The 26267-nt window shown below is 41.5% G+C and overlaps 1 protein-coding gene across 2 annotated transcripts in view; it reads left to right on the forward strand.

Annotated features, from left to right (window-relative positions):
* The window catches only part of CDH13 (cadherin 13), a 752462-nt gene that overhangs the window by 279115 nt on the left and 447080 nt on the right, over positions 1 to 26267 (forward strand). For both annotated transcript variants that reach the window (XM_005292303.5, XM_042852124.2), the window contains exon 4: positions 17718 to 17837. In XM_005292303.5, coding sequence (XP_005292360.1) covers positions 17718 to 17837 — 120 coding nt within the window. The remainder of the gene's footprint in view (positions 1 to 17717; positions 17838 to 26267) is intronic.

Consider the following 26267-nt stretch of genomic DNA (forward strand, 5'->3'; position numbering starts at 1 on the left):
CAGTATAAATATAACTTACTCAGGGGAACTATTTTGCCAAAATAACTAATGAAAGTGTTTGAGCAACTTTGCATTTTGATAATTAATAGGATTATTCAGAACCACGATGGCAGATGACATCTTCCATACAAATTAACTGCCTCACCACTGAATGGACAGAAATTGGCAGATTCTAAGAGCCCAATATGCTACCAAGTGAAAAACGAATAGGTAGATTTAATATTTGCAAAATTGCCAAGCTCTAATAGGTGACATGGTTTAACTGTGATCAGCCAAATATATTTTGTGGTTGTTTCTTCATGAAACATGATGTTGCTCAGCAATTATCACTTTTAAAAATCTCATTAATTGTTTGACTGACATTTCTAATATTCCAGTACCATGCAGGAGTGTTTGACTAAGCATAATGAAGGGCCATTATGATGTTATACACTTAGCTAGCAATCATCAGTTACGCTTTAAATGTAGGTGTCAATATTAAATCATCAAGAAGGATTACTGCAGGTAACTCTTTCACAATCGCATCAGTAATGCCTTGCCAAGTACAATCCTTTAGAGACTTAAAATTTACAGTGAGCCCAACATGCTTTTGTGGCCACATAATTATTTTTATTATGCTTTGTGGCAGTGTTGGCTGCCAAAAGAGGTTGTCCTAAAATCCCAGTGTGACAAAAATCAATTTTCAGATGCAAATTAGGGTGCCATAGGTGACATTTTTCATACCCAATAAATTGCTTGTCTGTGGCTTTGAACTAATGGCCACATAAACAAGAGCGATTGGTGCCAAGGTATTGCATTATAATCTCCGAAGTTTTATGTGACTCATACTACACATTGAAAAAAAGAAACACAAAAAGGGGGGGCGCTCCTTGCAAGAATCCTTCTTCTTATCCTTTTCTTCCAGTTTTACATCATGTATCTCCCTTTTCCCAGGCCCCTGACTTCCCACCTCTTTTGTCCCTCTCTTCCTATTAATTCCTGTTCTCTCAGTGATATCTGTCTACAGCAATTTTCGCTTCACTACAACAACCCCTCCTTCTCCTTCCTCCCCTGGGAAATCTTTCTGAAGAGTAGCCCTTACTGATTGGCTTGTTACATTCTGGAAACTCTGCTTCTACTATGGTTATGATCCTTGAAATGATGAGCAGTGACAGGAATTCATCCAAAGCTTCTTAAGTGCAGCTTCTGATGAGCCACCTAGCTAGCCCAAGTAACTTTGATTTGAATTTCTAATATAAAGAGAAGAGTTTAGCAATAAACTAGGAATTTTCAAGTATTGGGGATAGCCGTGTTAGTCTGTATCTACAAAAACAACAAGGAGTCTGGTGGCACCTTAAAGACTAACCGATTTATTTGGGCATAAGCTTTCGTGGGTAAAAACCTCACTTCTTCAGATGCATCGTTTTTACCCACAAAAGCTTATGCCCAAATAAATCTGTTAGTCTTTAAGGTGCCACCAGACTCCTTGTTGTTTTTCTAGGAATTTTCAGTGTAGTTACAAGCAGAAAAAGGTAGTTACCAGGGCCAAAACTTCTGATCTGAACACCCTTAAATCTTGGAGGTGTTTTAAACCCAAACTTAGATCAGAATTTGGCCTCTGTCTTAATAATGGGTTAACCAAGACCTCTGGATCTCTAATTAAGAGGCTGTTTTGTCCATCACAAACATAAAAGGTCAGTTTTTGATAACATTTCCCTTTTCTGAATCACAAACTCCACAACTTAGATATTACGCCATAAGGATGATAAATAGTGCTCTGGAGGCATACCAACCTGTTTTGTTGTATTTGTGTGCACTTGCATAGTGCAGTAGATGCACTTTAAAATGCCAATTCTAGAAATGTTAGGGTTCTAGTAGTAAGTATAGTGAATATCACTGGAACTGATAATATCTCTAAAAACAGAATGAACTTTTTAGGTGAAACATATGGAGTTTGACTTTGAATAAAGTGCCGCCGATTTTTGGATGCTTGTCCAAACCTTATCTGAATAATCCAACTCTGGTGAGCCTGATTATTTAGATGGGTCATCTTGGGAGGCATCTGCTGATTGTGATGCAAATGAAAACATGGTGAGCAGAAAATTCCTATGATATATGGACATTTTAACTCCCGGTCATAGTCCTGAAATGAAATCTGTTTAACTAACAAACAAAACACATCAAATTTACTTGGGCATTTTTCAGACCTCTTAAAAAAAGGTTCAAAGTAAAGTTCAAGTTTTGGATGGAGGCTCAGATCAATCTTTATTTTATTTCAACTATTCCTTCTCTCCTCTCTACTTATTGGTTCAAATAATATCATTGGGAAAATATGATCATGCTAAAATAACGAAGATGCCCAATCCTGCTATCACGTTTGCCCATGCGGATTCTGGGACCTATGAATATGAAAATAAATTACCCATCTTTTGGAAAAGGAAGAGGCCTTTTCTGTTTATCATTCTAGTAAATGGTATTTTTTCATGTCGTTATTCTTTAGGTATATGTAGTGTGTTTTCCACTGCTGCTTGCAGCATTTACCTAGCTCTGTGGATCTGAAACATCAGTACCTGCTATTAGGGTCATAGAACAGGGAGCAAAGACTTTGTATGTCAGAGTTGTCAGCACAACAACGCAGCATAACAGGTTCCTGACACAGTGCAGGCATAGCTTACAAAACACATTTTTTTAAACTTTTGTTTGTGCCACTTGGTTGGCTGAATTGCATCGGTTTATTCCATAGAGACAATAGTTTATTCTCATTGCCACAGCAGTGCCTGGCAAGGCGTAGCATATGGAATTCAGGGCAGCATGCCACTACAGACTCCACCTTGTACTTCTGGAAGGAGATATTGTGATGGAAAGTATGAAAACTACTGTTCCAACTTCCAGTCCTTTTAAGGGCACTACATCTGTTCCCCTATCCAGATATCTAATCTGTCCTTCTAACCACCCACATAGCCCCTATTAGGTAGTAGCTGAATACTTCCTCACCAAGGAACATGCCCAACTAATGCAGAGATTTGAAGGCAACTCCTTAATTCAAAGATTTAGATGGCCAGATTTTCTCACTGGATTACAGCACCTTTGTACTACTGGGGATCCAGTAACAAACGCCCAGCAGAGAATTCTCTTGGTAAAGGAGATTAGCCTGTTATTTGCACCATAGCTGGACCTTATGCCTTTGTCCCCCATTTCCAGTATTGGAGATGGGATGGGACTTTTGTAAGTCAATTTACCACCACATTCTTCCTTTCTGGAAGCAGCTTCAAGTTGCATGAAGGTCAAGGCTGGTCTGAAGACTCAGGGAGCAAGAACTGGCTCCTGACACCTTCACCTTCTCTTTTGTGCTGAGCAAATGTAGTCCATAGATCTCGATCACGGCTGCTGAGTGCGGAAGATGTGAGAGATGACATAGTCAATGTATCTGTCTTACAAAATTGATAAAGTGGATATAAAATGCATACAGGACAGAGGTCAAAGAGGCTTTTGAGCCAGAAATATATTCATTGACAGTACATTAATGTACATTGGTATTATGCAGGATCCCAAACAAGGGTTTAAGTGAGGGATTTGATGAATAGGTAGTTCAGCTATCTTGACCATGTTCTCTGCTATTGGACATTAACAGTTATTTGCACAAGAAATTTCATTTGAAAACAGAGCAACACAGTTACTTAGAAAAGTACATTTTCGGAAGCCGTAGGACCCGGTGACTTTTTGGCACAGATTATTACATCCCATATGTTAAAAAAGTAAAGGTTTAGGAGGACAAGGATTGATTCATTTAGCCTAATAGGAGGTCTACAAGCAGCAACACATTGTGACTTCTTCTGATAGTGTTGGCACTCATGGTTACTATAAGAACAGACTGTTTCAGTTTTTGTGTAGTGATCAAGAAAGGTTCACCTAAGGAAGACTTCAAATGATTAGAACAAGACAGGTGCTAAACCTATCCCTCAGCTTATCCATGTCTTTGTAGCTGGAGTTCATTAACTTGTCAACACCCCTTCCTTTCTGAGAAGCATAGTGAGATGCAAAAGATGATGTGCAAATCAATATCAGTGTTCCTCTTTACTACTGTGTTAAATATGACACAATTCAGATTAAGAAGAGAAAAATGTAAGAGTATTGTTAATATGCCATTTTTACAAGCATGTGAATCCCACAGCTAATTCATAATAATTCTTACCCTCATTACAGCAGTGTAGACTTTTGGACTTGGGGGCTGTAGTCTGAGCTCTGAGACCCTCCCACCTTGCAGGATCCTAAAGCCCAGGCTCCAGCCCAAGCCTGAACGTCTACACCACAGTTTACCAGCCCCTTAGCCCAAGTCCCACGAGCCTGAGTCGCTGGCACGGGCCAGCCACGAGCTTTTAATTGCAGTGTGATGATGATGTTCGTCCATGGTTATCGATGAAGACCTCTTTTAAAAATCCTGAATAGGGCTGCTCAGTCGCTCAAGAAGATGCCGAGCTCCACTGCTGCTTCGGTCACTGAGGAACGACCATTATGCCTAAGCCGCCTATGTGCAGGTCCTCGGCTACAGCTCCCAGTGTATCACACCTGCTGCTCCATTGCTCGCCCAATGCTACAGGACTTGATATGGTGTAATATGATATGATATGATGTAAATTGGATTAAAGTGAGGGAGAGTTGTGCAACGTCAGCCTCACTCTCTCTTCCCAGTTCCTATCTGTATCCAGTGGCAGGACAGAGGTCGAGACGGCTGGAGATAGGGCAGGGCGCAGTTGATGACTAGGATGCCTACGTGTCTTGTCGTGCTCTTAAGCGTTCCACAACACCTGCTGTCACCGCCTTCCTGACCATTGAACCAGGTTGTCTCAGTCAGCCGGATCCAGCCTTCGCATGCAATGGGTAGACAGGCCCTAACTCACTGAGGCTACCCTCACCTGGTTTAGCCCGCCAGTCGAGACGGTCTCTGGGGAGTGGCCGCTGTCGCATGCTGACAGCTGCTTGGAGCCACAGGTGAGAGCTGGGTGTCAAGTGGTACTACCCTTCCCTGACAACCCCATACACCACCAGTGTAGACCTACCCTAAAGTGCTCTAAAATCTGTATGCTTACTCAGGTTGTCTTGAAATTTGCTTTGCCTCCAGGGGATGCTGGGTAGGGTTAGTTAACTAAATTTAGGGAAGAGGACCTCTAAAATCTAGTTGTGTTTCCAAGTCTGAGGATTTAAAATGACATCAAGTTTAATAATATCTTTAATAATAACTGTGGCAACAGTTTGAGTATATAATTTATTTCATACAAGAGCTACATACCATATAACATAATCACACACACTTTTCTTTAAAAAGAATTGCATATCCTGCTAGCATTGCATGATGCCCTCATACAGATTCTCTTTGTGAAATACTGTACACCACACAGATGAAGGATAATCCTTTTCACACGTTTCAAGGTGTCAGAATCCTTTGACACCCAATTATTTAGGTGGATCAAGGCCAGGGAAGACTGAGAGTTAATCCAGAAAGACCTACAAAACTAGGTAATTGGGCAACATGATAGCAAATGAAATTTGCCATAGACGAGTACAAAGTAAAGATAATGCACATTGAAAGGAACAATTTAAACTATTCATATACACTGATAGATCCTGAATTGCTTATTACATTTCAAGAAAAAAATTATCTAGGAGATGTTTGAACAGCCCAGTGAAGACACATGCTCAGTAAGGGGTGAATTCCTAAATCCTAACTTGGGCCCCTAAATAAAATAGCCTTATTTTCAAAATTGCTGAGCATGTATCTATTCATGGGATACCACCACCAGTATTTGGCCCCCCAGAACCAGAGCATGTGAGCACCTTATAATCATTAGCCTATTTATCCTTCCAACCCTCCTGTGATACCACAACCGCCATTTTACAGATGGGAAACCAAGGCACAGAGACACTAAGAGAAAAGGCTGGTTATTCTCATCTGCATCTTCCATGTCTGTATGGGAAGATTCTTCCAAAAGGGGTGAGATTTGACCCAAAATAGGTGGAACTAGCTCCAAACAACACTAGCTTCTATCATACACACAGGAAAAAGTTAGATGTTGAGGTAAAAATGAATATAAATTAATGCTCATCTTGGATAGAATCAAATGCTGTTAGGTATAACAATGGCAGTAATCTGAGAGTTGGCTTTGTACATATGAATATTCACCATCTCTTACCTAAAGTAGGATCCACATAATTTTGCATTCAGAAAAGTTATATGGTTCTTTTTGATATTCTCTCTGAGAACTTTCCATCTGTAGTCTACTAAATGGATTATAAACAGAGTAGTCCTAATTCTTCACCATCTACATTACCATTACTGTTGGTGTGCCCTTGTTGCCAAGAAGGCTAACGGCATACTGGGTTGCTTTAGTAGGAGCATTGCCAGCAGATTGAGGGAGGTGATTATTCCCCTCTATTCAGCACTGGTGAGGCCACATCTGGAGTATTGCGTCCAGTTTTGGGCCCCCCCACAACAGAAAGGATGTGGAGAATTTGGAGAGAGTCCAGCGGAGGGCAACAAAAATAAGTCATGTTCCCCAGAACTCCAATGAGGAGAGGCTGATGGAACTGGGTTTATTTAGTCTGCAGAAGAGAAGAGTGAGGGAGGATTTGATAGCAGCCTTCAACTACCTGAAGGGGAGTTCCAAAGGGGATGGAGCTCGGCTGTTTTCACTGGTGGCAGATGACAGAACAAGGAGCAATGGTCTCAAGTTGCAGTGGGGGAGGTCTAGGTTGGATATTAGGAAAAACTATTTCACTAGAAGGGTGGTGAAACACTGGAATGGGTTACCTAGGGTGGTGGTGGAATCTCCATCCTTAGAGGTTTTTAAGGCATGGCTTGACAAAGTCCTGTCTGGGATGATTTATTTGGGTTGGTCCTGCTTTGAGCAGGGGGTTGGACTAGATGACCTCCTGAGGTCTCTTCCAACCCTGATATTCTATGATTATATCGATGTGAGTCCTTTACCTTTGTAAGCTGAGTCACTGGTATAAAACGGATGTAATGCAATGGAGAATCAGGTCCAGTATTTTTACATTTGACAGATGCAGTCTGGCTCTAGTATCATTGTGACTGTGTAGGAGGAATCTGTACCCAGGGCATTTGTCAACACTCATCCTTGTTTGTATCTCACAACTGAATTAAGCTCTTAGGATCAAGCTGATAATGCCAGTTAATTAATTTTGGACTGAGTAGAAGAAATAAGGACCAAGTTGTGAAGCAGATTTATACACTAGCATTTCAGCTCTTTAGGCCCCGGTTCAAATCTGGCTTGGAAAAGGAGGAATTTGGCCTCAGCCTTGTTTTAACTGGGCATTTTGTCTTCATCACAGACCACCATGTCACTTGTTAGTACTGGCAGCCTCTGCTTAGGAAAAGCACAGAACTGTAATAGCAGGGGGAACTTAAACTCTTTAAAACATCATTCATACGTAGTAAAGAGTACTGGAAAGCCTCCTGTCTCTGTGTCATGCTGTGCAGTCCACAGCAAATCCGTGCAATCTATCCTGGAGTCTAATGCAGCACGTTGTTACAGCACCGAGAAAGAGCCGCCTTCCCTCTCCACTTTGCACAATGCATTTTGTTGGTGCAGGATAACTGGCGAATTTTGCACAAGAGTACCTAGTTAGCCATTGCATGGGAGAAGAGAGATTGGAAATCAGATCTGTGTGCCCAAAACTGTTTTCGGTTGAAAGAGCATATGAATTAGCATTGTATTTTAAAACAGGCCACGCACATTCAAAATTCAAAATGACAGAATTGGGAGATTGGATACTTCAAAGCTTGGAAATAGGGTACAAGGAACCTGCTCCTCTGCTGCCTTGCTTAGGTAGCTACTTGCACTGTGTAAAGTGGACTTAAAATCCTACTATTCTGATTGGGTGGCATTATACACACACTGTTGCACTAGCATGAATGACTGCCCAAGGTACAGGACAACAGAATGAAGCCCTGAATCTCTGATCTCTAGTTCGTTATCTGTTTGAAGGCTATTCTGTAGCTTACGTCAGCAATGTCAGGAGCTCAGTCCAGTTCCCGGTGGATCTCATATACAAATTGGAAAACCAGGGGTTAGAGGTGGAAGGATGTGAGGAAACAGCTCCTATTTATCTGCCAAAAGCCAAAGAAGAGTTCCCATTGGTATTTCTCTATCTGGCTTACAGAAGGGCTGTTCCGGAAGAGTTCCTCCCTCAGTCTTGGCTCATGAAGTCAGAATCCACCAGGATTGTTGAACGTTTGGTGTTGCCAATACTGGCACTGGGGGAGTGGAGGTGAAAAGGGGAGACAGAGAAGAAGGGTGAAGATCGGGAAGCTGGGGAGAGGCAAAGTAAGAAAGTATGTTGATGGGCAAAGGAAGCATGTGCCAAGGTGATTGACAGAGAAAAGTAGGCATCTTGGGGGGCAGAGGATATCAGTTTAGAGTGACCTTGGCTGCTGAACAATATTGAGTGACACTGACCTTGCAGGAGCAAAATGAAGGGGGTGTCACAGGTTCTAGGCAACTGAATTTGTATTCCTGGTCTGTGGTCCACCAAGGGCACCCTCTTTTGGCTCCAGCTCTTAGCCATCACCTCTTTTAGGTGGTGACCTGCATCTCACTCCCTCCTGACTGTGGGTTTTAAGGCTGCACAGCTCCCTGCCTTGCAGTGCAATAACCCCAGCAAGGCAGTCTGCTTAATGGCCAGCACTTGCACTTCACTTTCTCTCTCTGAAAAGGCTATGACCAGTGTATTGCCGCAATGACAAGTTACCACATGACTCCTTGTCAGCAAGGCTGTTTATTCTTAAAGTAAAAGCATTCCAGTGAAATCCTATTAAAACTACCAAAGAATCTGTATGCATGCTAAAATCTGAACAGCGGTCTCCTCCAACTCCAAACTAGGTTTTAGTCCTTCAAAACCCACAAACTGGGTTTTTCCAGTGCTTGCAAATTCATCCATTTTAGTTCCAGATCCAGAACGAAAGATGGGCAGTCCAGTCACTATTTGGGCTTTTGATCTTGGCCTTCTGTACCAAGTAATCGGCAGACAATGACTGTCTCCATAGCTTCAAAAGGCTGGGATTTTGTATAACCAGAGTTGAGGAATTTGCATTAACCTCTTCCCAGGAATTCCCCAGGAAATCCATTTAACACATGTCCCAAAAGTCTACTTGTCTGGCACCTTTTCAAGGTAGTCTTTTGAACTCCCAGGTCTCACATCTATCACATCTCCCTCATAGAGAGGTTACGCACAGTCCCAGCCCACAATAATACATACACTTTTGGCAATTCCCTGCAATACCTTATTGTATTATCTGTCGCAGAAGGATATTAGCAGAGGGAGAAAAGACTGAGGTTAAGGGTGGGGGGATCATGGTGCTTTCACATGAAGTGGGGGGAAAGGGGGAGATTCAGTTGAAGGAGTAGAGGCAGTGTTTATGGGGAGAGGGTAAAGAGAGGTGGGGAGTTTGGGGAGGGATGGCAAGGAGGATGGGGGTATTTTAGGGGACAGTAGGGAGACCTAAGGCTGTTTGTGAAGAGCTTGGAGGGAAAGGGAAGGGAAGGTTGAGAGGCTTGTGGGGAGTGAGAGGAAAAACTGAACATTTGTTAGGAGGGGGAGGTAGACATGTTTGGGGAAAGAGGGATGTTGAGCCTTTTGGAGGATGGAGGGAAAAGAGGGGACTTGCACTGCTGGGGACCTGTGTGCACAGAGACATGTGATTGGGGCTGCATACACTAGATCCATTAAGCTATATACATGATTTGTACATACAATATTATTGCTTTAGGGTACCGTGTAATTGCTTTTATGTGTCATAGTCATAATGGAATGAGTTCCGTGGTGGATGAGCAATATAGCACATACCTATCCAATGTGTTAAGGATCAGGGATAAAAAACTATGCTAGCTGCCCTGCAGGAAAGGGAGAGCTGCTTTACAAGCCATGCAGGACCACATATGCTATGAAAAAGGGAAATAGAACAGTATGCCAGGTCAGATGGTCTTTCAGATAGAAAAGAGTTTTCTGTATCAGGAATTGTCCCTATTCCCCAGGGATGGAACACCAGAACAACTTGTCCATGGCCAATGTTATAGCTCCCATGCAGTTTGTGAACCCATTGGCCTACCTGTATGCTACTGCCCTGACCCCACACACACCCCATTCTCCCATGGAAAGAGTTGCTCTCTGGTGTACAAGAACCTGAGGAGTTCTCTGTGCAACACCCTCTCTTTCCAAAGTGAAAATGGAGGTATTTACAGTGGGGCTAAGCAGAAGCTGCAGGATTTAGTCCTTAGAATGTATTTAGGGAAGAAGGATGGCTCAGCAGATGGGGTATGCAGGTTGAAATTTCATACTCTGGCACATTGCTTCCTGTGCAACCCTGGGCAAATCACTTAGAGTCAGATCGTTAAAAGTATTTAGGCACCTTAAGAACCTTAGAAATTAATGGGAAATATTTACACATTATACATTTTAGAACTCCTCTATTGTGCCAGGACCTTTTATTCTTTTAACAGAGGGGTAGATTTTTGTAAAGAATTATTAACAGAAAATGGGTTTTTTGTATACATTTACCAAGAGTGGCTTGGACAATTTCCCCAGAATGTTTCAGATCTCCTTTGAAGGTAGGATGTTTTCCTTACATATTTCTGTGACTCTCCCAAACTTCACCAAAGGTAGCTCATCTCAAATATCAAACAGACTGAAAGGGGGCTGGGTATTGGGGGGCGGGGGGACAGCCCTTCCAGCTACGCCATTGAAATCAGTGCCTCTTACGAATATTACAAAAACTAAAACACAAACTGCTGGCTCAAAACCACCATCATTATTTCAAAATGCACAAAAAAAAAAAAAAAAATAGGAAGTCAATGAGCCCTCTCCTCCCTACACTTCCTAGTGTCTCCAATTTAGCCTCTGGCATTTTCCTTTGAGATTATAGGCACCTGGGAGTAGAATATATTTACTCACTTATATCAGCACTTTCAGATTTCAGACATGACATAATTTTAAAATCTTACCCATCAATACACCTATTAAAGATCTGATTTTATAAATCTCCCAAAGTATGACACTGCCTTCATACCAGAAGTGACTTGGGCAAACCTAGGGAAATCTACACACAGGTCTGAAAAATAATTGCAGAAACGTAGAAAAGCAGATGGTTCTAAAAGACACATTTACATTTTCTGTTCAGCTCTGTTGAAATAGGTAACTGAAAATATAAAGAAGACAAAAAAAAAAGATAATTGAGTAATTTAAAACAGTGTTTCTCAACAACTGGTACCTGAGATGTCCCTGAGACTGTTTAGAAAGGCTACAAGCTGGTTCCTGGTATCAAAAAGGTTGAGAAACATTGATTTAGAAGATGGCACAAGAGGAGAGGTCTCCTAAAATGCATTCAATGTCACCTTTTCATCATCATGGAGGGAGTTCCAATGGAGAAGAAATAATCCTTTATTGGTAATTTTGGGGTTGCAGGAAAAAAGTTTAGTCAAACAGCCTCATCTGATGACAAGAAAGTGGGCAAACAAATCACTATGTGCACGTTTTCTAGGGCTACTTACAGATCCAGACACTTCAGTTTGAGAAACCCCCACAATCTTTTGATACCATGGTAAAGAGAAACTGTGCTGGAGAAAAATCTCCATTATATTAGGCCGAATACCTTCATGATCTGTGCATTGTTATACTTTATTGCACAAATTGCATTAGGGCAGTGAGTATAAAGAAAATGACTCTGTTTATTTACAATATAGTTGAACTCACTGAGGATCTCAAGGTTTTGGGGCATCCTTAGTGGCACTGAATTATCCAGGATATCAGATCAATACACTATATTGAGGTGAGCTCCGGCCTTCTGCTATAAAAGCAACTTGTTTTTGTCTGCTTCACACCAGTGGAGATTTTTTTTTTCATAGTGATGAGTAATGTGAGTTAGTAATGTGTCCAGGTGAAACTTGAGACATAAGGTCAAAACAGTAGTTTTCCCAAAGCCCATATTTTGCAATGTTATCTGACATGTGCAGTCAGCTAGAGCCTAATCAGTTGTTTATCTATGAAGGGGTACCTCATTATATTTAATGAGCAATGTGCAGCCAATGTGAGCATTCTTGCTAGGGGGTGATTCAATATGGTTCAAATGAAAATACACCCACTACAGTAAATAATGATGGGGAAAAAACTAGAATGTTCATTTAAAGTAACATTTCTTTGTCATTTCTGGATTAGTCCCAGAATAAGTAACTCCCGTGGTTAATGAGTGCGGAAAGAGAAAGTTAATGGCATTCAGTCATTATCAGCTTTGACTTAAAAATACTTTTTGCTGACATAGAATAAGGTGAGCCTTCAGATAAATTAAAGTTATACTTGAATGTAGACAGAGGATTTTTTTACATCATACCTCACAATGGATAAGTCCAAGATAATAATAGAGCAAATAATTCTACAATGCAGAAATGAAATGGTTTTCTCTGGAATAGTCTTGGGTATTCATATATACAGTTAAAATAGGAAGCTGTACTTTTTGCTATTTTTAATGCATTTATAAAATAATTATTATTTACAAGGGTACTAAAATATGGAACTGTAATAATGTAAAATAAAACATATTTGTTACCCTTCAAGAAGGCTAAAAAATCCAATACCCCATAAAAAAATAAGGATAGCTGCTCATTAAATAAACAATTAGTAAATCTGCAGTCAGAGATGTCATGCATTGGTGAGAAGTCAATGAATCGATCAACTTGCGCAAGCTGAAGATCGGTCTATGTATGTAACACTTATAATAGTAAAATCACTCAGGCAATAAAATCCACTTTCCCCCTAACAATTTCCAGATGCTGCCCCATTGTGCATACTTCAGAAACCTTGAAGCCTGTATATTCAAAGATAGATGATTCTCCCTAGTATACTGAATTCTAGTTAGATTTATGCTTTTAAAATATGCAATACAATTTGTATGGTGGGATTTACAGGGAATGAAGAGAGAGACTATTTATGAGCAGGTGTCTGTGTATCACTGGCCTCTCAAATTCTTAATTTTATTAATTGAGCTAATGATTTATTTAAACAGCTGTTCTTTAACTCACTTATGAAGAGCTCATGAACACTGTTGGGTCTTTCCAGAGTATTAATAATCAATGCCAGTGTTTTGATGCTTTGGCAAACATTTTGAAAATTTACTATCAATACTGTTGATGGTAACCATCAGGAGGTGATGATGATTATAATAATCTGTACTTGCAGCACTTACTACACATTAAATCAAACGCCCTTGTTGAAATACAGTAGATAAGGGATAAAGAGAGACTATATCTCCCAACACTGATATGCAGCCACCTCCAGCTGCTCTTTTACATCACACAGCCATGTTACACAACAGAATGCCATATTAAATTGTAATTTTCGGGAGGGGGGCAGGTTGCTTGCAGTAAAAAGAAAATTAACTTTGTTTATTTTTTTTGTAATGGAACCTGCTATTGACCCAGCTTTACACCATCAAACCTAATTTATAAAAAACAACTAAATGACAAGAAACGCAACTGCTTTCCTGGTCACCAATAATGGGTTACAGATTGCCACTCCAGTGGTATTTCCAACCCTTATTGTGACAAATTGATGAGTGTTCAGCCATCGAACTTATTCCCCTGACAAGTTCTAATGAAGTTTTCTCTGCCAAGAGTAATGGTGCCTGTTACTGGAAAGTGCTAGGCTATTTATTCAAATTTTCAAGCGGTATTAAGTCCTCAAAGGGACCCTTACCACAGGTTGGGGGGGGGAAAAAAAGCTGAGTTGAGAATTCCCAAGGGAACTAAGAAAGTCTGAACCTGTGTAACATCCTACATTAGGTAGACTTGACCTCTGTCAACTCGAGGTCATTGCAGTTATTTGGATTAGTCTTTTTTTTTCTTTTCTTTTCTTTTTTTTATCACATGCCTAAATGTTAGAAAAATGAACCTACTCCATGCTTGATGGTTGCTTAATGTGACTAGGAAATTAAATTAAATTACTGGTATTGTATCTAAAAATGGCACTCAGTAAAGTGAAAGGGCTGGTGCAAAGCTTGTGGTGAGTCAGATAGTCAAGTGAGAGTTGGATGCCGGCCCGATTCTCCATTGTCTAGGGAGACAGTAGTTATATCCTTGTAAGTGACTAGGCAAAATATTTATTTCAAAAAGTTAAAAATAAATAATGCTAATTCCACCTCCTACTCCCTTGTTTATTGAAAAGGGGAAACATAATAAAGAAAAACTTTGTAACACAATTTCCATGCTAAGTGTAAATGGAGTTAAGATTGCCACCTTTTCAATAGGATGGCAGATCTGAGGTTGAACCCTTTCAACAGCTCCCTGTGATTCACTCCTTTGCACTAACATTGTGGGAGTCTTTCCATCAGGGTCGGCTCCAGGCACCAGCAAAGGAAGCAGGTGCCTGGGGCGGCCAATAGAAAGGGGCGGCACTCTGTCCAGTATTGGGGTGGCACGTCTGGGTCTTCGGCGGCACTTTGGCGGCTGCTCCAGTGCTCCACTTTAGAATTCGGCGGCAATTCAGTGGCGGGTCCTTCACTCAGTCTCTTCGTCTTCGGTGGGCCTCAATCAGGTTTTCCTTTTTTTTTTTTTTTTCACCTCTTGGGGCAGCAAAAAAGCTGGAGCCGGCCCTGCTTTCCATTGTCTTGATTAAGTTGAATTGGATCACTGGAGCTGCCTGGCCCAATCCTAGCAATGCACTCTGCACAAACAGCATGAAGAAAGCTTGAGTCCTACTGTTTAATTGGTAACTACTCACCAGTTATCAGTGGCAGGGTTTTGCTTCTATAGTTTCTATAACAAAATCCTATTGCTGAGACAGCATTTTTATTTTGGGCACAGACTACTAAGAGATGATAATAATGTAATACAGTAATAATATTAGTGATATTGAGACAGTAGCTTACAATGTTATTAAAAGGTGTAACTTTTGCCATTTGAAATGATTTCATAATCTTTGCACTGTGCTCCAGGAAATGAAAAGGGTGAACCTAGCTACTGTGATTACATCTACAAACTACAGGCCTGATTGAGTATGCATTGAAGTCAATGCAAATCTTTTCTGTGACTTCATTTATTCAGGCTGTGTGTAAACACAGAATTCCCAAATTCTGAGCTTCCGTGTTTATATGTTGATCACCATTAACAAGTCAGCATTTGCCAACTGCTACTGCACAGTGTTATCTGACACACCATAATTTCCCCTTTTACTTAGAAAAGGAAGTCATTGTGGTAACTGGGCTATATATATATATATATATATACACACACACACACACCTCTACCCCAATATAACGCTGTCCTCGGGAGCCAAAGAATCTTACCGCGTTATAGGTGAAACTGCGTTATATCGAACTTGCTTTGATCCGCCGGAGTGTGCAGTCCCGCCCCCCCCCCCACCCTGGAGCACTGCTTTACCGCGTTATATCTGAATTTGTTTTATATTGGGTCGCGTTATATTGGGATAGAGGGGTGTGTGTGTGTGTGTGTGTGTGTGTGTGTGTGTGTGTATATATATATCCCAAGTTCGATATAACGCAGTTTCACCTATATATATATATAATCAGGGGTCGGCAACGTTCGGCACGCGGCTCGCCAGGATAAGCACCTTAGCGGGCCAGGCCAGTTTATTTACCTGCTGACGTGGCAGGTTCGGCCGATCGCGGCCCCCACTGGCTGCGGTTCGCTGTCCCGGTCCAATGGGGGCGGCGGGAAGCAGTGCGGGCCGAGGGATGCGCTGGCTGCGGCTTCCCGCCGCCCCCATTGGCCCGGGACGGCGAACCGCGATCAGTGGGGGCCGCGATCGGCCGAACCTGCCGCATCAGCAGGTAAATAAACTGGCCCAGCCCGCTAGGGTGCTTAATTGTTCCTGACTCAAGTCTTCCAGAACTAATGGAAATGAGTTCCAGGTAGAGCTAGTCCTAATTTGTATTGGCAACAAAAATAGACCATGATACAGCAGTACATATGGAAATCTGGCACTAGATATTGCCTGTCTGTTGCTGAATGCTGATCATGCCTTTGAGTGGTGTGCATCTGGAAATGCCTCCCACTGAACAAGCGCACAGGGATCCATACTACAGGCAGGGATCAATTTTTGCTGCCTTCTTCATTTGCAAAGGCATTTTGGGAGATTCTTCTTCAATATAATGTAGCCCTTCATGAGCTCAGAGGGGTTTGTGAGACTAGGAGTCAGCATGGATCAAAGTTGTCATCACTGTAGTTCTATTTGTGCTAAGCTGAGTAAAGGAACCTTTTCATTTTAGACATATCAATGTTCATTCCTTGTCACGCTCCTCAACCACGTCACACAGATACATGGCAGCCTAAACTTCTGCCTGTATTTACAGCAGAAGTGACTTTGAAAGCTTACTGTATTGTACATTTGCCTTTGGGTAGAATTCAGCTTTTTTTTATTTTGACACTTCCAATGTTTTTGTCTTCAACTTTCTCATGAATTTTTATTAGGCAAAATTCTTTTGGGAGAGAAATTGAAAGACAAAACAAAAACACGGACCCAAGTGTCTTGCAGATTGAAAGACTAGAGAGAGGTGGCAAGGCACAAGGGATGGATGGGAAAATGATATTATTAGGTTTGGCCTCAAAGTAATGAAGGCTGAAAACGGATTCTCTTGATCATTCTTCCTCCTCTTTGACTTCAGCAGGATTAGAGTTGAGTGTTGCAGGCCTGAGTTTCCCCTGCTTTCTGTTCATTGTCAAATTTGAAAACTGATACTAAAACCAATTGAGGCAACAGTTTTCAGTTACTGCAGACTGTATATTAGATGGAGGCACTTAGCAAGATAGCAGCAAGAATAGCCCGTTGTTGTTTGTTGACACCTACAAATCGTGCCTTTTAGAAAGCTCATTTGCAGAATTACAAAGTGGTTGCATCAACCACTATTGAAATGCATCCACCTCTGGAGTATAATGCAACTGTTATTATAACCACACCTGTACACAGCAGTTTGGGTCCAGAAGGGAGGGCAAATGTAGAATGTAATTACCCCTGCTGAAATTTACCTAGATTCCCTCAGGGATATAGCTACTATGATCACACAAAACTATCATGGGATCTTTAATGACCATAAATTATCAAAACCTACTTCACTTTCACAACTGATCCCCCCAACCAACATCTGAAATACATGGAAATTGCTTAGCACTAGGTTTTGAGGATTGATTCTACCTGACTCGGATGGAAATGTGACACTAGTAGAATTAACCAACACCAACTCTACCAGTATGTTTGTTTACCTGCAGGTCTCCTACCCAAGCACTTAGCTGGCCAGACCTCATTTAGTTTTTAAGATTTAACAGGTTCATCAGCTGGGAAGGTAGCGCAGTCAGAGGTGGAGATTTATAGAGCCATTGTGGTTGCTTTCAAGCTAGGCTGGTTTTTCTACTTAGGCTGAGTTAGGCTACAGGAATGCAAGATGAACAGTGCATGCATAAATCATTATTGGCATCATCATAAATGGAATGATCCTGAAGATCAGACTGAATAGTTTAAAGATAATCTTCATTAATCACAAAACTGGTTCGAGTCTTGAACTAACAATACTCTTCCTGCTAATGAGGGTTGAGAGAATGTATTAGCAAGGTCCTGGCACGTGGAATTTTTTATTCAGAAATTAAGATCTATGCAATGGGGATAATAAATTCATGCTGTCCTGGAGGTCTTGGATAATTACTTCCCTCATTTCTCTTTTTTAGGAAATCTTTAAGATTGAAGATGGCAGTCTTGGAATTCTAAGACAAAAAAGGGCCATTGTGGCAACACCAATATTAATTCCAGAAAATCAGAGACCACCATTCCCCAGAGCTGTGGGCCGGGTAAGTCTTGACAAAATTTAGCATCAAATTGCGATATTAAATAATTCATCCATTTCTCTTAGGTTTTTATATAGCATCTATCACAGTGGTAGATATATGCTGGGCAAAATTAAAGAGCATGGAAGCCAGACAGAAAGAGGTGTTTTCTCTCTTTCCTCTTGGGACAGAGGAGCATTATTTTGATGTGTATAGGATTTTTACTTGAACACGATCAGTTCTGGTAAAATGGGTTTATCAGAGCGATATGTTTTTAACCGTGGCACGAACTTCACAGTAATAGTCACCTAACAAATGTGCTTGTCCAGGATTGATGTCCACATGACAAGTCATAAAGTTCCATTTGAGAACAGTACATTCCCTCAGGAGTAAAGGATGGGATATCTGGTGTCTGGTTTTGTTTTTAACTGAGGCTATAGCAACCAAAAACTGACATGCACACAAGGCTTTTGGACTCCTTTAATCAATCAACAGTACCCAAAGACCATGTGTGGCTGGTGGCTTTTTTTGTATAGATCTGTCAAAAACAAGACCCTATTTTGTTTATCTCTGTAGACACACGTACACACACTCACACCCCTGCAGTTCTTATGCATAGATTTTTCTGAACTGCGCACACATAACTTGCATATCCAGTTGGCAATATTGCTCATGCAGCCACAATAATTAAACATACAAATGAGTCATTGTAATTGCCTGGGCATATTTTCCACATGGGCATTTCTGAAATATGGGCCGGTAACGGGGTCAGCACCAACCTCTCGCGAGCGCCCCCTTCTGGTCTGGTGTGTCTGTGTTCTTTCAGTTCTGGTGACCCCTTTTGGTGGTTCTCAGGCAGTTTTTTCCAGGCTTCCTCCATGGAGATACTATCTTCCTGTGGCCCTCCCCAGGCTCAGTTCTTGCTCAGTCTCTGCAGCCAGCCAGGAGCTCCCTCAATGCTCCCCCCCAGTCCCTACTAGCAAACTCTCTTTGGCTCAGTCCTAGCAGGCAGCCAGAAGTCTCTCACTCCCTCGGTCCCTGCCAGCGGACTGTCTTTGGACCTGCTGCTCTTCCAACCAGGCCATTTTTTCTCCAGCTCCAAGCAGCACCTAACTGCTGCTCTATTCTGCAGCTCCTTTTATATGGGCCTCCTGGCCCCCTGATTGGCTGTTCCAGTGGCCCCTCTGGGTGCTTCCTCACAACCAGTCTAGGCTGCTTGGAGGACCTCTCCACTGCTCCTTTTCTGGGATGGGTGTGGCAGAACCCTGAGACCTCCAGCATTTTATCCTCCTCCCTGCCCTTACCCCTCACACTGATACAAAACAGATCTCACCAGAAGTATTCCTCTCTTTTTGGGGCAGACTTGAATTTTTTTTTTAAGTACAAGTCTTGTTTAATTGTGAAAAATCCACCATGACTAAGCTTTTTTTTGTTTGTTTAAAATACTGAATTAAGAATTTAGATAACCAGTAACTTGGTAAGCGGTTTTTGAACATGGGCATGATAAATATTTGATATCTTAATATCTACATGGTGCAGCGATGTGTAGTAAGGATGTGAGATTTTTAAAGTGCGCAAATTGTTCCATGTAGACCCTGCTGGTGTGCACTAAAAGATCCCTAGTGTGCTTTAACATATTGCTGTTTCAAATAGAAGATACCAACTGTAGAGTTCTCAGATGTGAGTGACTGAGACAAACAAGAAAGTTATTTTATATACAGATCTTGTAGGTAGAGGTTTGTTTTTGTTTTTGTCTAAATGTATTAATTCACTTTCATATTAAATATGAAGGGCAAGCCATTTGAGATGTCTCGCATAGGCTGTACATGCATCCATCACAAAACCCTTTTTATCTAATAATAATAATAATAATATATTTTAAAGAGATCCCTTTATTCCTTTCCATAAACTGCAGTCTTCACTAACAACAGATGGTTCCCAAGTCACAAAATTCAGATGCTGATCTGGATTTCAATCCTCTGAGAATTTGATTCAGCACTTACAGAAATAGAGCCCAGTCTTGAAATTCAGATCTGAATCCATGCTCCAATCCTGACTCCCGTCTTCTTTTGGAGGCGCTTGAGTTAGAACCATCTCTGCTATTGTTATGATGTAATTTTAACTGGCAACTCCATTCCAGCACTGAAAAAGCCAGTGATGTTTCCCCTTGAATCGCCACAAAAGGTTATTATAAGTGACAAATTATTCTAGAGCAGAAATAGTAACCAAGACTTATCATTGTAAAACATAAACATTACCAGATAAATAGCTGGATGAGCAAATGAACTACTGCTGCGTCACATCCCGCCTCAATATGCTAATCCCTAGAACATCCTTTTATGATGACTGCATAAAATAGATTGGGGGTCTTAATCCTGAATTAACTATATTCTAATTTCTAGCATATGTTAATTCATTAATCATACTTGGCAGAATCTCTTGGTTGGAAAACAAATCCTATTTTGCTGACTCACGTTACCGCAAAATATGTCCGAGTGTTTGAGAACAGCTAGTGGAAGGAGGGAACACGTGTGGACCATGGTCTAGGTCAAGGTTCCAAAATTAGTTTAAGTTGCAAACTATTCTTGTAATTGAAGCCCATGTTCTCTTCCAGGGCGATTCAAAATTTTTGCCAGTTTTTCTGACCCCCATTTACAGGGAAGCCTGTGCTCTGTATTAGGAACAGAAGGAGCCCTTAAAAGCTCAGTTGTTATAATTGTCTGGCAGTTTACAGTATATACATAGGCCTTGGAGCCAGGATAGCCATCTGGCCCACAGCCTTTGTATTAGCCAAAGTTCAGTGGTGCTGCGATCCTGTGTACCCCTCAAATTTAGAGGGGGTAAGTGTAGGGGCTCAGAGGCTTCTTGGTAAAGAGGAAGAGGAGAATAGGGTGACCAGTGTGAAAAATCGGGACAGGGGGTGGGGGGTAATAGGAGTCTATATAAGAAAAAGACCCAAAAATCGGGACTGTCCCTATAAAATCAGGACACCCTAGAGGAGAGGTAAACTGCAACATGAATGGAACAGGCACACCATAAGGAAGCTGGATCAAAGGTTGTTGTACTGACCTTCACAGAGTCTAACTTCTCATCTGGAGTGTTTAAATCTAGGGAATAAGAATTTGGTTTATTTTACTATTCCATTCATTCCCAGGCCTTTCCACCAATATACCATTAAGGCCAGCTGATTGTCGTGTATTGAGTTGCATATCATGAGAAACTAGTCTGAAATTCACCATCTCACCTTAGGTAGGTCTCCAAACAACTGCCAAATAATACCACCATTCAAAATAGTGAGATAGAGGTAAGAATGTTTCTGTCCTATTGCCAAGCTGTCAATCCATATAATATCCCAGCAGCTTGATAATAGTATTTATTATTATTTGTATTACTATCGCTTGGTTGACCGGGAGGCCTTTTCAGGACATTTAGTTGCCAATTTGATGACATTCGTTGTGTTTATGCATGTAGCAGGGGAAACCACAAGAAGGTTCTCATCTCCTCCACTATCTCCATATGAAAGAAGATTATTTGTATTACTGTAGCACCTAAGAGCCCTGGTCATTGACCAGGACCTTGTTATGCTAGAACATAAAGACAAGAGATGGATACAGACAGGCAAGAGAGTACAAGGAAACAATAAGACAATATCGGTTAACATGATCAGCAGTGGTATCAGCACGCCGGCAGCCTCGGTGTTGTCAAGTGTTTTGTAGGCATCATGGAAAAGGAGAGTTTAAAGAGTGTTTTGAATGAGCAAAATGTGTTAGAAACAATAACTGGAAACAATATTGATTGTACGGCTCTGTGTCTTGAATCAACACTAATGAGTGATTTCAAGTTAATGGGATAAATTACTTCACAGCTCTGTGCAAAAATTCACTTATCTATAGTTATGGCTAAACAGTTCTAATGTGGATGCCTAAACTTAGAACAGGAATCCATACTAAGGCAAGTAAATATTACCCTGATTTTCAGCAGTGCTAAGCATCTGCCCCTGCCACGTAAGGTGGTAAGAACCACAAGTGCTCAGCACCTTTGAATACTGGAGCACTTATCTAAAAACACTTAAATATAGGTTTTCAGTTGGAGTCTATGCATAGGCGTGGGAACTACGGGTGCAGGGGAAGGGGGTTGCTGCAGCACACCCAGGTTTTATGCAGGGCCACTGGCCCCATGCCCAGGCCTCCACTCCCAAGCTGAGGGCTTGGGTCCTGGCCTCCTGGCTGCTGGTCCACTTCCCGGCCGCTGGCCCTGTGCCCGGGGCCCCACACTCGGGGCTCTGCTGTTGGGGTGCTGGCCCCGCTCCTTGACCACAGGCCCCTTGCCTGGGGCTCCACTCCTGGCCCCGTGCCTGCCCCCAGCCTTTCCCCTTTACCCCTGTATGGGTCTTGCTCCCCTCGGAAACATGTCACTGCTCCCATCCCCAGCTAGGGGGTTTGTTATGGATGGGGTAAGAGGGTTGGCTTTCAGCACCCCCACAATTAAAAGGGTTCCAGCACCACTGAGTCTGTGATATTTTGGGGACCACCCAGGCCATTAAGGGGTTCTGTCACCACCTGCCCTGTAGCTTCAGAGTGCCTTGGGCTAGGTCTACACTACCCGCCTGAATCGGCGGGTAGAAATCGACCTCTCGGGGATCGATTTATCGCGTCCCGTCGGGACGCAACAATCGATCCCCGAATCGACGCTCTTACTCCACCAGCGGAGGTGGGAGTAAGCGCCGTCGACAGAAAGCCGCAGAAGTTGATTTTGCCGCCGTCCTCACAGCGGGGTAAGTCGGCTGCGATACGTCGAATTCAGCTACGCTATTCACGTAGCTGAATTTGCGTATCTTAAATCGACTCCCCCCTGTAGTGTAGATATACCCTTGGTTTGGTGCAGTGATGGTTCAGATCTCCAGCCTGCCAAAAAGCATAAGGCCTCATCCTGGCTTCCACTAGCCTAGTTATCCCTTGTAGGGTGACAGTGTCTAATTTAAGTACCCGGGTCTGAAAATTTTGCCCCAGTCTGATTTGAAAACAAAATAGATGTTGAACGTTTTTTTGAAGATGCAGAAAAAAATATCAGCAGTGTTTGAAATAAAGAGAATGAAATATTCCAGAGCAGCAGCAGGTGAATTGCAAGAATGTACTTAATAAAACATTGTAAATAAAGGATAAATTTAAAAAAAAGGCTCTAATTCTTAAAGTACTGGTGGTGGGGAAGGAAATGTGTATCCTTTCATATTTTTCCAAATCCAATAAGAGTCAACGCTGACAATGAAAACATTTGATTTTATTTCCTTTTTGGATGCCTTGCTCAAAAATCTGCATTAGCTATGCTCTTTGGAAAAATGTCAACATCGGAGAAGCATTTCTGGCACAAAATCATGGAGAACTTGAATTTACATTCCTGTTAAAAGTAATGGGCAAACCTCAGGAAGCCTGGTGTTCTGATTAAGCTACGAATGCTTATGGTGATCAGCTTGATGAGTTCTGAAAATGGAACGTCAAATTTCGCAAGAAGCAGTTTTCTCAGATTTCTGATTCTTTCTGCTGCTTCTGAGGCTCAGACGTTCCAGGAGAGAGAGACTGTAGCATCTGCTACTGCACGAGAACCAGTAGTGAACCTATATTCTCTTTTGTTTCCACAACACAGGAGAGTAGCTTTAAAATCTAATATAGTCCCCAAAGAGTTACAGTAGGCTCAGACAGCACAACCACAGCTATCTGGACCCTTCGTCCTCCTTGGTTAGTCCTAGAATGTTGTAAGAGGGAGGCTGTGGACACTTCTTTTGCAGCCACCATCTTCTGCAACTGGTTTTCTGCTCTCAAAATCCACCAGAAATGCTGGACTGAATTTGGCCAACTGTTTGCCCAAGCACCCCATGATGTGGGGACTTGGCCAAATCTTTCTGAATTATCTGGATGTCTTGGGCCTGTAGAACTGGGCCTGAAATGTTACAAGGACATGTTTTCTTGTGAGATTTCTGTTCCTTTCTTGTTTCTAGACATACTCCTTTCTTGGCCAGACATAAACCTGAAGTTCAAGGCATGAGAAAAAAAGAAAATAATACTTAAATAAATGTTTTCTGATTTCAACAGTTGTCTACTTTTGATTTGTGGTTTGGGATGTTTCATCTTTTCTTCAAAATTGGTCATTATTTATATATATTATAGGATACAGAAAGGATCCATAGATGCATAGGTGCTGCATATGTACTACATTTGGTAACCCTACCCTGTTATATATGTCTCTCTGCTGGTAGAAATCTCAGAAGGAAGGAGAACAACAAAATTCAAAGCAAGCATGTACAGCCTGGTGTAATAAAAACATAATATTGAATGTTATTGAATTTGCTCCTTATAAGGATGAACACAGCTGACTCAATCGATAAAATGTTATAATGAATTATAGTGCAGAGCCCTGAGAAGAAAAAAATGAATTAGTTCTAACTCTATGCAATCATTTTCAGAACACTTCCTACTTTGGAAAGTCACTAGCAGGATTTGTGCCTGAAACAGAAGCGTGGTTAACAAATGGTGTTTATGAAAACAAGGAACAAAGAAAGAAAAGCTTCTTGTCACAAACTATAATGTTTGTGTGACTGCAGCTATGGCTGTGATCCAAATGTGACTTGGGGCAGCCGTGGGCTGCCCAAATTACCTGCCAGATGATTAGAGTCCATACTTTTGGTGAGGCGGTTGCACTTAGAGCTATCCATGCTGTTGTTTCTAGCTTCTGTTGTTTTAATGTCTGATGTGGCTTTACCTACAGTTAAGAAAAGAAAGGAACCTGATTAACTATAGATGGGTATAGAAGCACCGTATGTTGTATTATGAAGATGATCAAGGAATAGTATGCAGGCTCTTATTAACAATATTCTCATCTGCAGTTTACAATGCTGATGTTACTGTGTTGTCATTTACTATAGAATATTGTTGTATTTTCTTCATCAGGAGAATATGCTATTCACACAAAAAAGCCCATTCCTCATAAAAATGCTGTCATCCCATATAACACACTGCTGAGGATGTAATAAAACAGATATCGAAAACAGTCTGAAAAATAAAAGGCCACTGTTATTTTTTTAGACTTTTCCGCTTCTTCATTCAGTCATGCTCCTTCCTCTCTTGTAGCCCTTGTCCATATCCCACATCTGTGTGCCAACAAAATTCAGGATCACCACTTGATTCAAACTCTCACTAGCAACCTAATGTTTTTTTAATTAGCCAGGATTGCAGCTGACTTGACTGTCCATTCTGACTGAAGAGTGTAGCGTTCCTGCTGATGATACTGTATATGAATAAAAGGAATCGAGAACCAAGAATACTCCCATAAGTACAGAATCACAAGGGCAAATCAGAAAACAAAACACCCGAGGCCTTCCCTATGTGACAATCAGTGATCACAATGACAATGTTTTGCTTTCATCTTTCTGTTCATACTGTTTACAAGTTATGTGGTGTTTTCTTGGCTCGGTAAAATGGCTGGGACAGTGTCGTAATCTCAGATGCGCCTAGCTCTTGGTGCTCATCACACTGACAAGAACGTTTCGCTATAAACTCCTACCGCTGACCCTCCCTTGTTCCTTCCAACTGCTCCATCAGCACATCTGTTTAGTTTATTTGGCTGCCCTGACTAGCCAGTTTATATTTCTGGCCCACTCTAATTCTGTGCTTCCTAGAGAAGCACATGGCTGCAGGGAGAGAATAAGGACAGAAGCCAACAGCCAAACTCCTTGCTGTATGTTGGATGGGAGCAGGACAAATAGCACAAAACAGGAGAGTCAGGGGAAAATAATTTTATTTCAGTTTTAAAAAATCATAACATAGGGAACTACAAGGGTTTGAGGACAATATTCATTAAGCATCAGTGAAACTTTGGGCATTAAAACAGGGAGGAGATAACTATATTACATGGGAGGGGAGGGAAACTTGTTATTTTTTTAAACAAAAAATCTTAATTCAGTTTGTAGCCTAACAAAGCAATAAATGTAGAGGTCCTGCTCTGTAACATTATTGAGCTCCTATTCTGTCTACTTAGGAACAGGATTATTGTCTTCTCAACTGAGAACCCCTTCCTTGGTATCTCTTAATTAAATAACGATCATACCTATACTGTGCATTTACGATGAGGATTCTGGTGGTTTGGCAGATCCTGTGCTTGTGCACACTAGCCTGCATTCCTAAGGGAATACAATGAGATTAAAATATTTTAATACTCTTGGCAACACAAGCCTCTGTGTCCAGATGGTCTGGGCTACACATGTTGACTGTTATTGATGTGTTTCTTCTTGCTCTTGATGATACAAGTGCAGGGATATTATATTCAATTTTTTGGTCTCCCTCCATATGTTACTCTTCCAATTTATTTGTCCACATCAAGTGAAATGAAGTACGAAGCAGCGGGACATACAATTCTGCTTTAATTACACTGATGGGTTATTTGTCAGTGCTCCATAAAATGATG

The sequence above is a fragment of the Chrysemys picta genome, chromosome 14 (assembly GCF_011386835.1).
Source record: "Chrysemys picta bellii isolate R12L10 chromosome 14, ASM1138683v2, whole genome shotgun sequence".
Taxonomy (NCBI): Eukaryota; Metazoa; Chordata; order Testudines; family Emydidae; genus Chrysemys; species Chrysemys picta.